Genomic DNA, 16447 nt, shown 5'->3' on the forward strand with positions numbered 1-16447 from the left:
TTGATCCTCAAAACAAGCCCATAAGGTAGATGCCATTATAATTGTCTCCATTAGTGAGAAAAATGAACCCTCGGAAGTGGTCACATTATTCAAATTCTCATTGCATGTTTCCATTGTGCTAAAACCACTAAGCACATTTTATGTAACTTTAATGTTTGTGTGAATCTGAATAGATTTTACAGATGAGGAGGAAACTAAGGCTTAGGGAGACATAGTGACTTGGCTAGAGTCACACAGTTGAGAGTGTCTGGAGGAAGTTTGAACTCAGGTCTTCCTAATTCCAAATCAAGCACTCCATGCACCCTGACACCTGCATGCCATCTACTCCCTGTAGGGCACTACACTCTGCATTATTTGTGTATGAAGAAGAATAAAACTTCTCTGCATTCAAAGATCTTCCATTCTAGGTGGAGAGTTAAGCCCTATAAACATCATCAGCTAACTCACAGCATAAAGTCACATATGATGTATACTAAATGGGCCATATAGCCATAAGCCATCATATCTTCATGACCCTTTACAGTTAGATAACATTTTCAGCTCATTATATAATTTGTTATTTATAATACAGGGTGGGTCAAAAGTCATAACGGGGTCTGATGTTTTAACAACTTTTTTAAAAAGTATTTTTCTTTATTTTTGACCATTTACAAGATTTGATTTTTCACTCATAATGGAAATTCATTTTATATATATATATATATATATATATATATATACATATGTATATACTGTATATAATGCTATGATATTGCAAAGTCAAAACAAAAGATAAAGGAGCTATTAAATATTCATGACTTTTGGCCCACCCTGTAGTAATAACTCCTGTGCCTATAATGCTTTAAGATTTACAAAAGACTTTCCTTAAAGGAGTTCTGTGAGGAAAGTCTTGAAAAGATGATATCATTCCCAATTTATAGATAAGGAAACAAGTTCAAAGAAGAGTCATTCATATAACAAATGATTTCCCACTATGGGCCAAGTGCTATGAGTTGCCTAAGTAGTTGTATAACTAAGAAGTAATAGGGAAGCTAGATAGTTCAATGGATAGAGTGCTAGATGTGGAGACTCATGTTTTTTAGTTCAAATCTGGCTTCAGATACTTATTAGCTGGGTGTCCCTGGGCAAGTCACTTAACCCTGTTTGCCTCAGTTTCTCATCTGTAAAATAGGCTGGAGAAGGAAATGGCAAACCACTCTAGTATCTCTGCCAAGAAAACTCCAAATGGGAGTCATGAAAAGTTGGACATGACTGAAACGACTAACTAAGAGAAATGGAGCCAAGGCTAGGACCTGGATCCTGATCTGTTAAGAAGAATACATTTTGGGGCAGCTAGGTGGCACAGTGGATAGAGCACCGGCCCTGGAGTCAGGAGGACCTGAGTTCAAATCCGGCCTCAGACACTAAACACTTACTAGCTGTGTGACCCTAGGCAAGTCATTTAACCCCAATTGCCTCACTAAAAAAAAAAAATACATTTTCTATAGAACTTCACTGTTGATTCACCCCAAGTGCTATTGAAACAGATTTGAAAAGATGTCAATGTGAGTTGGGATGCCTAGGAAAGGTCTCACAAGAGGAAGCTGGAATGGAACTGGGCCTAGAAGGAGTATAGCAATCACAACTTGTACATATGTAACATTTCAAAATGTATTCAATGCTTTCCTCACAACAACCCTAAGATGTAGGTAATGCAAGCATTATTATGTCCCATTTTGTGGGCAAGAAATATTAAGCGATTTGTCCATGGTTACATAATTCGGAAGAGTCAATGCCATTTTTGAAAACAGGATTCCTGCCTCCAAATCCAAGGTTATTTCACTTGCAGTGAAATAGTCATGGCTTCTCCACCCCAACCAAAGGGATTTACAACTCTAATTGGAAATATGTTCACCTTCCTTTCCCAATACTTTCTCTACGTTGACCTATATATTTTCTGAACATTGGCAAATATGAGAGGGTTTGGGAAACAACTCTAAGATAGCAACTTGTGGCTTTTAAAGTTAGATTAAGATAAAAACTTTCTTAAAAAATGGTAGTATTAGAATACTATTTGAAACACATTTCAATAATTATTGGTTAATCAGTACTTTTTGTTTTCTTCTGGAGTATACTTTAAAAAATAGTACTCCTTAGATTCATGTCTTTTGAAAGATAATGGCTCACACTTAAAATATACCCTAATATTCTTCTTTAGAAAAGACTCATAAGGCTAGTCCATATCTATAGATATGGGACACATGGGACGGAAAATGTCAGTGAGAAATTATTATATTAGCACAATCATTTTGTTTCAGGCACCAGGTTTCCATAAGCAGTTGAATTATAAAAAAACAATAAAACATTCCAAATGGGCACAATCCAAATATGACCATCAATATATAGCCTTGATGATAAAGAGGCTATATATTAATTTCCATTTGATGTTTTGGGAATCATCACTTGCTTGTTTTTTCTTTTTCCCTTGTTGTTGTTGTTGTTGTTGTTGTTGTTGTTGTTATTGTTGTTGTTCAATGTGGACGTCATGTATGGTTTAAGTGAACCATGGACTAGTTAAGGAACAGATGTTTGTGGTTTGTGTGTTTGTCCATACAATTTTCTGTTTAGACCCAACAGCAATATTCTAGAAATGAAAATAACAAATCCTAATTTTTCCTGACGTATACAGATCCTCCCAAGTTTGATAGGATATTGCCGAATATTTCTTCCCTTGAGGGTTCTAATCCAAAGCAAGGTAGGAACCTGAAAAATTCCTCCTGATCTCAGTCACTGAAGTTCCTTTCATAAAATCCTACTTCTTTTTTTTCCCTTGGCACTGAAAGTATTCACACACACACACAAACAAACACACACACACACACACACATAATCAAATATTAGAAAGAAACTGAGGTCAGATTTTTGTCTACTGCAAAGAAGACTTTGGGCATGCTGTTATTAAAGAAAAAAGCTATCCCCAAAGTTATAAGCACTTTAGCATATTTGCATTGAATATCTGCCCCAGGAAAATATAGTTAAACAGGTAGTTTTGCAGCCACGATAGTACCATGTCCAAGAAGTAAGTTAAAAACATGGGAAGGACCTGATGCTTCCATTGTCTACATCAAATCCATTTTAAATGTTTCTTGTTTGCTTTTATTTTTTTAAGTGAATTGAAAGTTATAAAACTATGTACACAGAGTGGAACAGAATTTTGGAAAACAGCTTTGTGAAGCTCATCTAACCCAAACACCTCTGATCCTTTATACTGATGTTTTCTATAGACTGTATTATTGAAATTTGGATCTATTCTCCCCCTTTGAATTAGACCCCAGCAAAGGTGCTTAGCATATGACCATCTGTCTTTGATATTTTATAAGTAAGCATTCCCAGCGGTACTAATGGAAACCTGTCTTCTGTCCTCAGTGCAATATTTCTGTTTGCCCAATTCCAATGACTCAGACAGTATTATCGACAACCTGTATGGTAATTAGTGCCATGGTATGAAATATAACCACAGTTTAAAATTCAATAATAAATAGACAAGATATATTGGTATTTTGGTCTCACTTTAAGTCTTAAGTTCAGATATCTGTAGCCAAATGTAAATGTGGACTTTTTTATGACATTATTTCCTTTTTTTCCTTTCCCCCATCTCCCCTTCATGCAGACAAATAAATAAACACGTATCTTTGGCCTTCAGCTTACCCTGGTTCTTATATACAGGATGTTCCTTTTAAACTCTAATGAATACAAATGGAGAAGGAAATGAGCAAAAGGAGGAACCAGGAAATAGTTGCTCAGCAAAACAAAATATATTAGCAATTTGTTGAAGAATTCAATTGAAAGGGCTGCGTTTTCAGTCCTTGATCAGTGATGAAACAGAGACTGTCCTAGATACATACATTACTAACAAATAGAATTATCTTAATCATCTGCTCCAAATGAATTTCCCCCAAGTTTCCACATGTTCACATGTAAGAAGAAATACAGATCAAGCTCTGTCCCTTTTAGTATAATTCTATAAGGATTAGTAGGTCAATTTAGCTGTGTTATTTCCCAGCAAGCTAAATGGGACCTTTTCCAATGTACTGCCATCGAATATTTTCCACTGGATTTTATAGTTCAATAAATAATACAATAAGAGAATCTAAAACTTACTTCACTCTATAAAATTATTTCCAATTGTCCAAAATTAGCTACTGTTCAACGTGCCCCCCCCCTCCCAGCCAAAGAGCTATTTAAATAATCCTGCTCTAATTTTGGTGAGGGTCATAGCACAAAACTCTTGTACAGTATCTGTCAAGTAGTGTAGGCAGTATTCTTTTCACTGCTGTGATTGAGTGCAAATGGATTTATTTCAAGACTGACCTTTTGGGATAAAGTCATTTTCTTTCTTTTTTTTTTTTAATTGGAAACTTTAGGACAATCCTATCTCAGCCTAGTTGTGCTTTGTCTTGTCATCTAATGTGGCCTTTGCTTCTTGTTCAAACTACCCTTCATAAAAAGCTGGTTAACAAATAGCAACCAAGACAAATGAGAAGAGATAAGTCACCATTTTGAGACCAATATTTCCACAAAGATGATGTGCCTAATAGTCACAGGAACTTTTAGACCTTGAAGACTGGAATTCTGCAATTAATATCTAGATTTCTATGGTGCCCATCAGGCTGGGACTGGCCAAATTGTCCTGATGATTTTGACCACATTGGTTCAATTCCATTCAATTTACCATTTAATAAGGAACATGGTAACTCTGTAGCTGGGCAATTCAACTGGAAGTGACCAAACCGGTTGTATGTGTAATCAGCTTTTGTTTTCCCAAACCAAATAACATGAGGAAGTGGGGTAAAAGGAATACTACAAACAAATTTTTAAAAGTCCTTCTACTAAGGAGAAATAGGCTTACCAAAGGACCTAAATTATCTGCATTATTTGTCTAGATCATCCTGTTTCCTCTTGACCTCAAATGACACAATTTCAATGATAGCCATCAATTTTTTAAAAAATCTTCATTACTGACAATGTTTAGCAGTTTTCAGCCAAGTTGCACCCGTCTTTTAAAATAAAAAGCAAGCCAAAAACTGAAGCAAAAAGTAGACAAATGAGTCAAAATAAACAAAAAGAACCCAGAAACAACAGTTACAAATAGTATATTCATGTAGGGTTTCTTTTCAGGTTGATTAAGTTTTAAAATTTCATTGCCAACTGATTACGTTTTTGAAAGTTGCTCTTTTGTTCCTATGTGGTACCTTTCTAATTTGCTGTTCATTCTTTTAAACTATCCAGTTGCTCCCAAATTAGCTTTGTCAACAGTTTCTTCTGTTCAAGTTGCAAACCACAAGAGAGGTAGGAATTCTTGGATTCATACAGTGATTTCATGGTGTTATGTGTTGTGAAACATTGCACTGTATGAATCTAGAATATCTGTGAAGTGTTCCCATCAGCTTCTTGGTGAGGCATGTGGATGATACCAGTAGATGCATCTAGTAGCACTGAGAATGTCAACCATACATCCCCCTCCCCTCAAAAATATGTTTCACACTTAAATTTGCTTGCAATTAAAACAATGCTGCCACGTTTGTTTTCTGTGGGATTGATGTGTGAATAAGAATATAACAGTTTAGGTTCCTGTTTTGAAAATGAATGTTGGAGTTTTAATGTGGTTACTCATTTATGTGGTAAATAAGGAAACCCACTTCTGTGAGTTTCATGTACTCTTTTTTCCTCCTACTAGGAAATGATAGTAGGTGCAATTCCATTTGTCTATATTATTCAGTGACAAAGGAATTATCTCCCCATGAGATATTGGAAATGATCAAATTTATACTTCCAATCATTTTAACATTTGGGGCACTTCAGTGATAGAAATGTTTCAGATTACATAATTGCATTATTTTCTGAAAATATAAGTGTTATTTTGTCTTCTTTAAATGAGAGACAGCAGTCTCTTATCTGTGACTCATGGGCAGCCCATTCAAGCTCAGCTCACATCTGTCACTCATAGGCTGAAGATTCTTCAGGGAACATTCTCCTTTGTGTCACCATTTTCCTTTAAATGTGTTGTACATGACAGGTGCGTTTTGTTTTTCATACTTGATTGTTGGGCATGTGTCATCTTTCATGCAATACCAATTACAGAGAAATAAGTTTCTTTGTCAAAATTCTGATCTTAGTTTGACCCAGTCAGTGAAAATGATCAAAACAAGCCTGACTATTCCTTGTGAAATTTAATCAAGTTGCTTCCAAGGATCCAACCCAAACAGAATTTGTCCCTTTGTGTTTTGTAGAGAAAGATTAGTCAAGAAATTTTGGGGAGAGGGAATGAAGCCAAAACTGTCTAAAATACATCTCTCGACATGATGTTAAATATCAAGAAGGATTAAAAGGAGATTTTTGGAAAAAAATCAGAATAGGTTCAAAAACTCAAGAGTTTTTGAAACTCTATACTAATGGGATAAATGTGCATTGAAGACATGCACACAAACACACACATATACATATATACATATAAGTATGTATGCATGTATGTGTGTATACTGGTGAGATGGTGTTGTAAGGTGAACCTAGGGCATTAAGAAGCATCAAATTAAGACACTGAGAGCAAAGCAGAAATTATTTTCCTCATCATTTCAAGAATATTTAAATCCATGCAACCAGATTAAGAACTAAATGTACTAAAGCAACTTTAAAAAATGTTCCTCTTTTAGGCCATATCAAGAATGAAAGCTTACTTGAAAGTATATTTTTCAGAGGTGCCTTAACCTGAATTTTGACCTTGTGTCATTTAATCAGTTACTTCTTGAGAAAACAGAACTTAGGAAGCCCTAACATACTATCAAAGAGAGGAAGTCTTTGTCCAATGAGTAACAAGAGATCCACTTTCCCTATAGAGAGATATATTCATTCACATCCAAGTAATTCTCTGATTTGAGTCTGGGCTCAAGTCACTGGGTCCTTAGCAAAAGACCTTCCAGATTTTTATATCAATGGCAAATGTGCAAACAAAACAATAGATATCCAGTGTTCTTATCTGAAAGAGATAAACAGAATATATATAGAATATATATATACACACATATACATATATACACACATACATATATACATATATATATGTATGTATGTATGTATATATATACGTATATATATATATATATATACGTATATACGTATATACAAATATGAGAGAGAGAGCATCTACCTAAAATCTCTCTGACTAGACTTTCATTGTGATTAGTTAAAATGGAACCTTTGATTTCAGGAGTAGACTTTTTCTAGATCTTTATTTCATTATGGAAAGAATGATTACCCAGTACTAAAAGAGATCTCATGGAACACAATGCTCCAGTGAGTTTTATGCTGTTAAATATTTAATAACTGCCTTTCCAAAGGGAAAAATGTATGCATGATACACTTTTAAGTTTAATCTGAATTGTTAACATTTTCAGCATCACTTTCTTAAGTCTAGAAATCAACAAAACAGTAAATCAAGCCCTAATTTGTAGCATTTGCCAGTTACCTTCACAGTGGAAATTTAACAGGTGACTTCTCTCTTCTTATCCCTTCCTTCTGTTTAAGCCTGGGATGTTGGAATACTCCTTTTATTACCTCTGGATAATTACATTCCTGCTACCTCCATCTCCATTTCCATGAGATAATAATTTATGGTGCTCTCTAGCTTTCCCAGCATCTTAGAAATATGGATTTAAGCAAGAATATGTTTTTTTTAAAGTGGGAGAACAAATGTTTTTTCTTAAACTAAACCTCTGAGAAGAGAAAATATGAATTCTCACCATACTTAAAAATCCCTAGTTGTAGCTAGTTCCAAATTAGTCCAAATAACAAATCCCATGAAGTGATTGCATTTATTCAAATTCACATTATTGGAAGCTATAATTATATAAAATATAATTGATTCCAACCCAATGGAAATGCTATTAGAATTCAAATAATGTGATCACTTCATTGTATTCATTATTTGAACTAATCACTACTTAGCTATATTACTTTCCCTCTACCAAAGCGATCAAATGAGAACTCCTGCCTTTCCTCATTTATCCAAAAAACTGACTGTTCATTTTTAAAACATGATATGCCACTGCATGTGACACACAACTTATTATCCAGACCCTAAAGGTGGAAAAACCCCAAGAAAAGACCTAAAACAGAAATGAGACTCAAATTTTTAGTTACCTTTTAACTTTCTTCTTACTCTTTTCTCTCCTCATCTCTTTGCCCTCATTCTGAATCATTTGTATACACTATTCCTTTCTAATCATCTCTACTAAATTGACATTTCTAACCTTCCTTCTGCAAAAATGCCCTGTCTCCTGTGCTTTTTTTCCTTTCCTCTGATTTCCTAGGTCTACATGACTCTTTTGCCATATAGTAAATGCTACATTTCTGTCATTTATCTTTATATTCATATCTTCTATCTGCCCCAATGTAATGTAAGCACCAGGAAGACAGGGACTATGTATCTCCCCCCTTGTACATATCATGGGATCTTGGACACAGCAGGAACCCAAAAAGTGTTTATTGCTGTTTTTGATGATTATAATGAGGATGACAGTAATAATAATGACAGAATCCGTTCTAGCCTTCCTGACCATTTCAATACATTTCAGTAGTTCTTTCTGTCTATTTCCATATTATATTTATACAAACTATGAAAAAGTCACAAATTCAGTCCAAGAGGTGACTTGCCAGAATAGGAATGATTTCTCTGAGTCCAAAGTTTTAACGAATTCGATCTTTCTTTGTAAATTCAGCCTAGGTTGGTTGGAAGTAAGAAACAAAGCTGAACGCAAAGTTAAAGGGACATTTATGCACTTTGAGATGTCTTCCTCTGCCTCAGGTCTTAAAGCACCTTGCGAATCATTATTATGAATATCAATTATCATCCCCTCAGGGTCCTGCTAAGTGTATCCTAACATGGTAACTAATTAAGTTGGTAAACTAATATGTGATATGATAATGAGGACTGTAAATGTTTGTCCTTGTTATATTAGAGTATGTGGTGAAAGGTTCCTTACCTCTAACATGAAAGGGTTGACCTAGATTGTGGACTAGATTGTGGATTTCAAATGAAGATCTATGATTCTATGTCCTAACTTTCCTATTTTTAAAAATGATACCTAGTACTTCCCAGTTACAGGTTGCCTTTGATCTTTTGTAAAACATTCCCACATCTATCCTTTCTTCACCACTGGGAGGTATATCATTGATCTATTTGAGGGCCAAAGTAGCCCCACGTGTTACTCAAATTCTATCAAAACAATGTCAATTATTAGTTCCCATCTTAGATTATGAGACATTTTAGGTCTTTGCAGAGTTCCTGCACCTTTCAAAGTTTTGATTAGGATTGATATTTCCTAAGGTAATTCAAATTTTCCTTTCAAGTTTCACCAATCAGTATTCGGCCAAGACAAGATAGTTCTTTACACATAATATCAACACCAAAATGGAACCCCCAAGATACAACAATTCAATACAAAGTGTATCATGTACCAGGCAGTAATCTTGTTTATGAAATGTCTCTGCAGATTCACAGTAAAAGATAGAAGAATGAGGGAATAGAAGCTCCTAATTGATATAGCTTTTGCTCAATGAAAAATTTGGCCTTTCCAGGGATTATGGGCAGCTCAGCATCTTACAAAAATGCAGTGTTCCCAGTAGCAAATTGGATCACTGGAAAAACCCCTAAATAGTGACACAAATATCTACAAAGGAGAAGTACTTTATAGGAAACCCTCAACCTTAGTTCCATAATGTTGGGTAGAAATGGGCATAACCTGGAGTGATGAACGACCATACCCATCAATGTGGATCCATTTCCAAACAAGGTGAGCTCCCAATCAAGGAAAAGCAAGATGATAAAGAAGTTTTAATCTCACTATTATCCATATTAGAAGTTCTAAGCTTCTCTAGAGGACCTCTTAAGGAATTAATTCTGTCAAGACCACTGACTAAATTAATTTATTCTCCCACAGTCCCTTTGGCTGTACTACTTCAGAAATGTATTTGTCTCCCCTGCCTCCTGCTTGAGAAGTTTCAGACAAAAATTAATGGGGGCCAAAAAAAGTATTCAGAGAGGTGTCACAAAATTCCCAATTTTTTCCAGGATTCGGGAAGTGGGCAAGAAAATAACTCTGGCCAGGTATAATGTGAATGTAATGAAATTGGTATTTTTAGTTCAGGATCATTTTTACACCATGGTTTGTATTTCTAGTACTGTTCTGGAAAAGTAAAAATATCAGAAATTCCTGTTTACTGATGTCACTTCCAAAATATATGGATACTCACCACCCTATTCCTGCTCTCCCTCCCCCAGCAAGTTGGTCCTAAATATAACTGTGAAGTAGTCAATTCATCCTCTGTGAGGCTCCCCTTTTTTTCTGTAACCAGTGACCCCATGCTGTGCCTCTGCCCAATGATCACCCACCCATTATGCTCTCCTTTCCTCCACCCCCATCAAGAACCCTATTTACCCTACATTCCATTCCTTTAGTTCTCTGATTCCTTCTTTCTAAGGTGATAACTAATTCTTTTGATAAATTAACCCAAACTATGTAAACGAGCATTGATGTTGTTAGGTGGAGATTATTGTTTCTACCTCCCTTCTGCATCCTGGTATACTGGAAAGAACAGTGGGTTTGGAGTCAATGTGGGTTCAAATCTTGGTTCTCCTACTTTTGTGATATCTGACAAGTCACTTAATTTCTCTGGGCCTCAGTTTTCTTTTCTATAAAATGAGGAGGTTGGGCTAAATGATATGTAATGTCCCTTTCAGCTCTAAGGCTATGATCCTGTAAAGGTATGCATTTTAAATAGCCACCTAGATATAAGGCCTTGTTTTGGTTTATAACATGAAGGAGTGATTCTAGAATGGTCACTTGAGGCCTGTAACAAAGATGGAACTGTTGTATTATTCTTTTAGTCACCCCAGTTGGTAAAGTACTTATATGACCATAGCAGAAGGCTAGCAGAAGACTAGTGGGAAATATATATTTTTGACAAGTGGAGCTATACACACACACACACACCCCTTCTGCTTACATGGAGGAAGAGCTACCCTTCTATATCTTTGGGGCACAGGGAACAACCTTTCTTCCCTCATAAATTCTCCATCCTCTCTTCTTCATACACATATCTTTGTTTTCCAGTAATAATTACTTCTGCTGGTAGAGTTTTCTGTAAATAAAACATGCATTGTTTTAGCAAGATTCAATTAAACAATGACTGCTCATCAGTGACAGGGAAGGGAGTCAACATTCTTTCCTCTTGACTTATGATCTTATACCATTTTATCCTTTTTGGTTGTCTCCCTACCTCATCTTACTTTAGTGTATAAGACAATTAGTACCCCAGTATACCTCAAATACCCTAAGGAGCCAAAAGAACACCAAACTTGAAAGAGAAATGAATGTTTAATTGAAAAGCTATTTTCACTTGAAGATTCCCTACCTTTTCCCGATGTTCCTTTTTACAAACACACATGCAACACTGGTCTCACTTAAAGTCTCTCTCTCTAGTTATTGAGAAATTGCTGAAAGAAAGGAGAAATGTTAGGAGTTCAGATCCCAATTAAATTTGGCTTTTTTTTTTTTTTTGGTAAAGAGTAGTAAGCTTGCTAAGAGAGTGGGGACATACTCAGGATTCCAAAGCTCACAAAACCCTCACCCTTCTCTATTTTAGACTGAGAACATCAGAGGAGGGGGTTATTAAAGTCATTATCCTTGTCTTAAGTGTGCAAAAAATAAATGGGCATTTGCATCAATGGAATTTGAACTCTTCCCAACTCCTAAAAGGTATACAACTGCAAATGCTTCCATTTCATCTCTTCTGCTAAGAACTCTCTTTATTCATGTTTTGAATGTCTGACTATTCTATCCTGCTTGCAACAGATACTCCTTTCATGCCAGTCAAAACATTCATCCTCATGTGCTTCATCACCTCCCATATCTGTCCTCCCATTCAGCCATCTTTTCCTCATGCTTCATTTGATCCAAGCATGTGATGTGCAATGATTCTACTACTGTATACATTTGTGTATACATTTCTGTTCTTCCTTGAAAGACTGTGAATGCTTCGGCCACTCCAAACGGTGCAGTTATATCGAGCTGCTCAATACAGTCATTTGCGTGAGCTGTAAACACAACACTAGAGGGCAGCACTGTGAGTTATGCAGGCTGGGCTACTTCAGAAATGCTTCTGCACAGCTGGACGATGAAAATGTATGCATAGGTCAGTTTCATTATCATTCTGGCTTTTGTTGTGGGCCTTTTTGAGCTGTTGGGACCTGCTTGCCAGTCAGAGGCTAGTGATCTGCAACACAACTGTTGTTGGATAGTCAAGATGGAATGAGCTCTTTCTGTGGATGCAAGTATCTCCAAGGTAGATTTCAAACACACTAGTTGAAATCCGAGTTTGGGAGATGTGCTTTAACCATTGTAATGATTACCTGGAAGATAATGGTTAAAAGTCATAAAGAGTTCATTCTCCTCTTCTCCCCCTAAAATCTTAGAACTCTGTGCTAATTGCTTGTACTTTTTAATATGATTCCTTTCAAATTTAGTTTTAGATATGAATACAGTTATTTTAGTGAATGTTGGCTATGATATTTCTAATACATTTGGGAATACATTCTGCCTTGTGCATAATTTATCCGTAATAAATATAGATGGATTGAAATTTAGGTTTCTGAAATTAGAACTCATTAATAGCTAGCCCTTGATTTATTGATCTTTGATGGCAAACAAAATTTCGTTTGTTGGGTTTTGTTAAAAATAAAATTGAATGTGGATTCTGGATTCTTACTACTGTGATAGAAGCAAATAAAAGTTATTCTCCTTCCCTTAATGGCCAGAGAACAAGTACAGCAGGGCTGGGATCTTGGGTACCAGTTGCCCATCAACCCTACATTGATTGCATGGACTTTACAGAAACTGGTAGCAGTGAGGCCTCCAAACCAAATCCAGTCTCCAACCCTTCCAGCAGCGTCATCAGGACTATCTTGCTCACTACTCTGCTCAGATCTCACTGTCACCATTCATATTTTCTTAGTAAGGTCTTATTTTATAGTGGACAAAAATATTAAAGAGTAGCAACACTTCCTGGATACACTTTTTAGTGGTTTACAAGGCCATGCTCCTCGCCTTTTATAACAATGAGAACTTTTGTCAATTACTGTGGCAGAAAAAAATCTCCTGGTGGCCCACCCTCTGCATGTATGACCTTCAATAAATTACTAAAACCTTTCCGGACCCCTTCGTCTGTTTCCTGATAAGGGAGTTGGATCATATGGTCACTAAGGACCTTGATATCTCTTAATCTCTGAACCTATGAACTTATGATCCCATAATCTATGAATTTAAAAAATTATGATCTATGAATCTATGATCCTATGAACTTAACCTACATAAAACTTTGAAAAGTGGCACATTCCATCACTAGATAGGCTCATTCTCAAAACCTTTACAGTTAAATCTAAAAGTCTTCTCCATACCATGATGAGATATTGGAATAGAAAAAAATAGATCTCAAAAACTGAATTTCAGTTTAAACTTCAAATCCTAGAAATTCATCTATTTTATAGATAGAATAGATATTTTATAGAATATAACATAGAATATGTGTTCTGTAAACATTTATTCCAGTTTATAGATTTATACAGCCAATGGATCATTGTGTAAAATAAAATGAAGAGTAATAGGAATATTTCCTAAATCAAAGCTAAATTGGAAGAACACTTAGAGCCTTAAACACCTAGACAATACAAATCTACATGCATACTTCTGGGACTATAAGCTGGACAATATCACAATAAAATATCATAATAAAACACTATATAACTTTAATGAAACATATAGCCCAGTGACCCAAGGGAGTTACAGAAAGACTAAAGCATGACCACAAAAAAAGGACAAGAACTGATAGACATTTTCATAGTGCCTGAGAAACAGATCAACAACCTAGAAAAATACGTTGGGAAAGGCGGGCATTGCTTTAAATAGCAAGAGTAAAGACTGATAGTAAGAATATGCCATTGGTTTTGTCAAATATATGTATATATATATATATATATATATATATATATATATATATATGTATATACATATATATATGACTTATTGCCAGATAGATACTAGAAAGTAGCTAAAATACAGGTGTGACATCAAAAACTCCTCTAAAAGAAATGTTGACGTGAAGCCAGCCAACAATATATTGAGAAAGAAGTTCTGAAAAAAATATTGATTCATGCAGATTTTGTTATGGGAACAGAGTATTATTGCCTCCATTGTATAGATGAAGAAACTTATTCTGAAAAGTTTTATAAAGGAGTATTTAATATATTTTACATAAGTTGAAAAATAAAAGGTAATCCCTTTCCTAAAATACATCAATTCATATTGTCATGGTCACCACAGTCCCTCTTCATGAGTAATTTAAGAATGGCATTACAGTAATGAAAACACAACCCTGGATATAGAATCAAGAGGCTTATGCTAGCTTTGTAATTTGGTTAATATTGGGCACATCACTTCATATCGCTTGTCTTAAATTTCTGCATCTTTAATAACCAATTCTGCAATGACTAGAATAATCAACCCAATTAATTAAGCATTTATTAAGCATCTACTATTACCAGGCACTATAGATAAGCATCTTATTATTCTACTGACTAAATGATTTCTAAAGTCCCCTTCTAGCTCCAATATTCAATTCCATTTAAAATCATGAACATAAAATGTATAGTTTGCTTTAAATTAATTAGGCCAAGAACATATGCTCTTCACTAAAGTCCTTCAAACATATCTCATCATTATGTGGAGATTGCCCTGGGACCTCAAAGCCTGTTCCAATAGATCAGAATCTCTGACAAATCCTATGGAGCTGTAATGATTTCTAGTGTAAATCAATTTGAAGAGTTTCATCCTCAAAAGGTTGGCTACAAGTTAATGTTATTATTTTTCCCCCGCAACTCAGGAATATTATATTCAAATGTGTGAAGAGATTGTGAACTCTGTCAGTAGTGGGAGCTGAGAAGCATGACAAGGAAGCTCAGTAAAATCAGGGATTTCTTAGAATATTAAAGAAGCATATGAATATTTCTCTATAACCTTTCTTTATAATTTCTTATTTCTTAATTTTTATGCTCACAATAATGTTATGAACTTCTTCTTTCCCATTTTAAAGATGTGAAAATTAAGACTCAGTGTAATTAAGTGATTTTTTTCCAAAGAGCATATTCAGCTTTAAGAAGCATGTCTCCAGCACTTTTTTCCCTTATACCATAGGGATGTGAACCCTCAGAATGAGTTTCCCAATCATTTTTATTATACTTTTTCTTAATAAACGCTGGCCTTGCATTATATGATTTTGAACAAAACCAACTCTACTTAATATCTGCCAGAAATAGGCAAAAGTATAGTCTTTCTAATACTTATAATATATTGTTTGGAGGGGCCAGCTAGGTGGCACAGTGGGAAGAGCACTGACCCTGGATTCAGGAGGACTTGAGTTCAAATCCAGCCTCAGACACTTGACACTTACTAGCTGTGTGATCCTGGGCAAGACACTTAACCCTCATTGCCCAGAAATAAAAGAATATATTGTTTGGACTGTGTTCAGGAAAACCAAATGGCACAGAGTCCTTCTTAGGCCTCATCTCCAGGATTCCGTTTGTATTGGATCTTATCTAACAGACATGGAAATGTCATAGTCAAAACATATCTTACTTATAGGATGGAGAAATTCAATAAAATGGGAGCAAAATTAAAATGTTTTAAACAAATAGGAAATTTGAACTTCTTCAGGTTAATTCTGTAAGTTTCTAGATAAATAAGGGGGAAAAATGAATACTTCATGCTGGATTTTATTCTAAGTGAACTCTCAATGTCAATTGTTTAGAGATTCGACCTAGTTTTACTCAATCTATTTTATCATTTGATTTCGACCTCACCTCAGACTTGCAGATGAACCATGCAATAACCCTCTGCAAGATTACTTAAATTAAAGCTCTATCACTGTTGGAAAAGCTCACTTAATTACCCTGAGATTAAAAATCAACTCCCGTGTGTGTGTGTGTGTGTGTGTGTGTGTGTGTGTGTGTGTGTGAGTGTGTTTAAGCACGCCAATTGCTGATGACAATATGGAAAGCTTAACATGCCTTTTAACACTGGTATTTGCTAAAGAAAATTCCACTGTTCAAGAACAAGTTGTTTTCAACATTTACAAGAGAAGTTTGTTTAGCAAAATTCTGAGCAACTGGGAAATCTTGTTTTATGGAGGCAGACAAGTTTCTGTTCATAGTCTGACACTATTCAAATCAACTCTAGTACTTGGTAAGTATTAAGAGTGACATTTTAGGTACGATTGAAATTTGGCAATGATGCTATTACTCTGCCCCTGATTTTGCTTAAAATGTTGATTTTTTTTAAGGTTGACATATTCTAAACAAAAA

The 16447-nt window shown here is 35.2% G+C and overlaps 1 protein-coding gene across 11 annotated transcripts in view; it reads left to right on the forward strand.

Annotated features, from left to right (window-relative positions):
- Positions 1–16447, forward strand: part of NTNG1 (netrin G1) — a 453958-nt gene that overhangs the window by 366574 nt on the left and 70937 nt on the right. For 4 of the 11 annotated variants that reach the window (XM_043963736.1, XM_043963742.1, XM_043963737.1 and 1 more), the window contains exon 6: positions 12061–12228. The exons of 1 other annotated variant lie outside the window; for it this stretch is intronic. In XM_043963736.1, the coding sequence (XP_043819671.1) occupies positions 12061–12228 (168 nt within the window). Of the gene's footprint in view, positions 1–2668; positions 2735–5268; positions 5329–12060; positions 12229–16447 lie in introns of all 11 variants that reach the window. 6 more of the 11 variants (XM_043963739.1, XM_043963743.1, XM_043963740.1 and 3 more) reach the window with 3 other exon arrangements.

This window comes from Dromiciops gliroides, chromosome 4 (assembly GCF_019393635.1).
Source record: "Dromiciops gliroides isolate mDroGli1 chromosome 4, mDroGli1.pri, whole genome shotgun sequence".
NCBI classification, from domain to species: domain Eukaryota; kingdom Metazoa; phylum Chordata; class Mammalia; order Microbiotheria; family Microbiotheriidae; genus Dromiciops; species Dromiciops gliroides.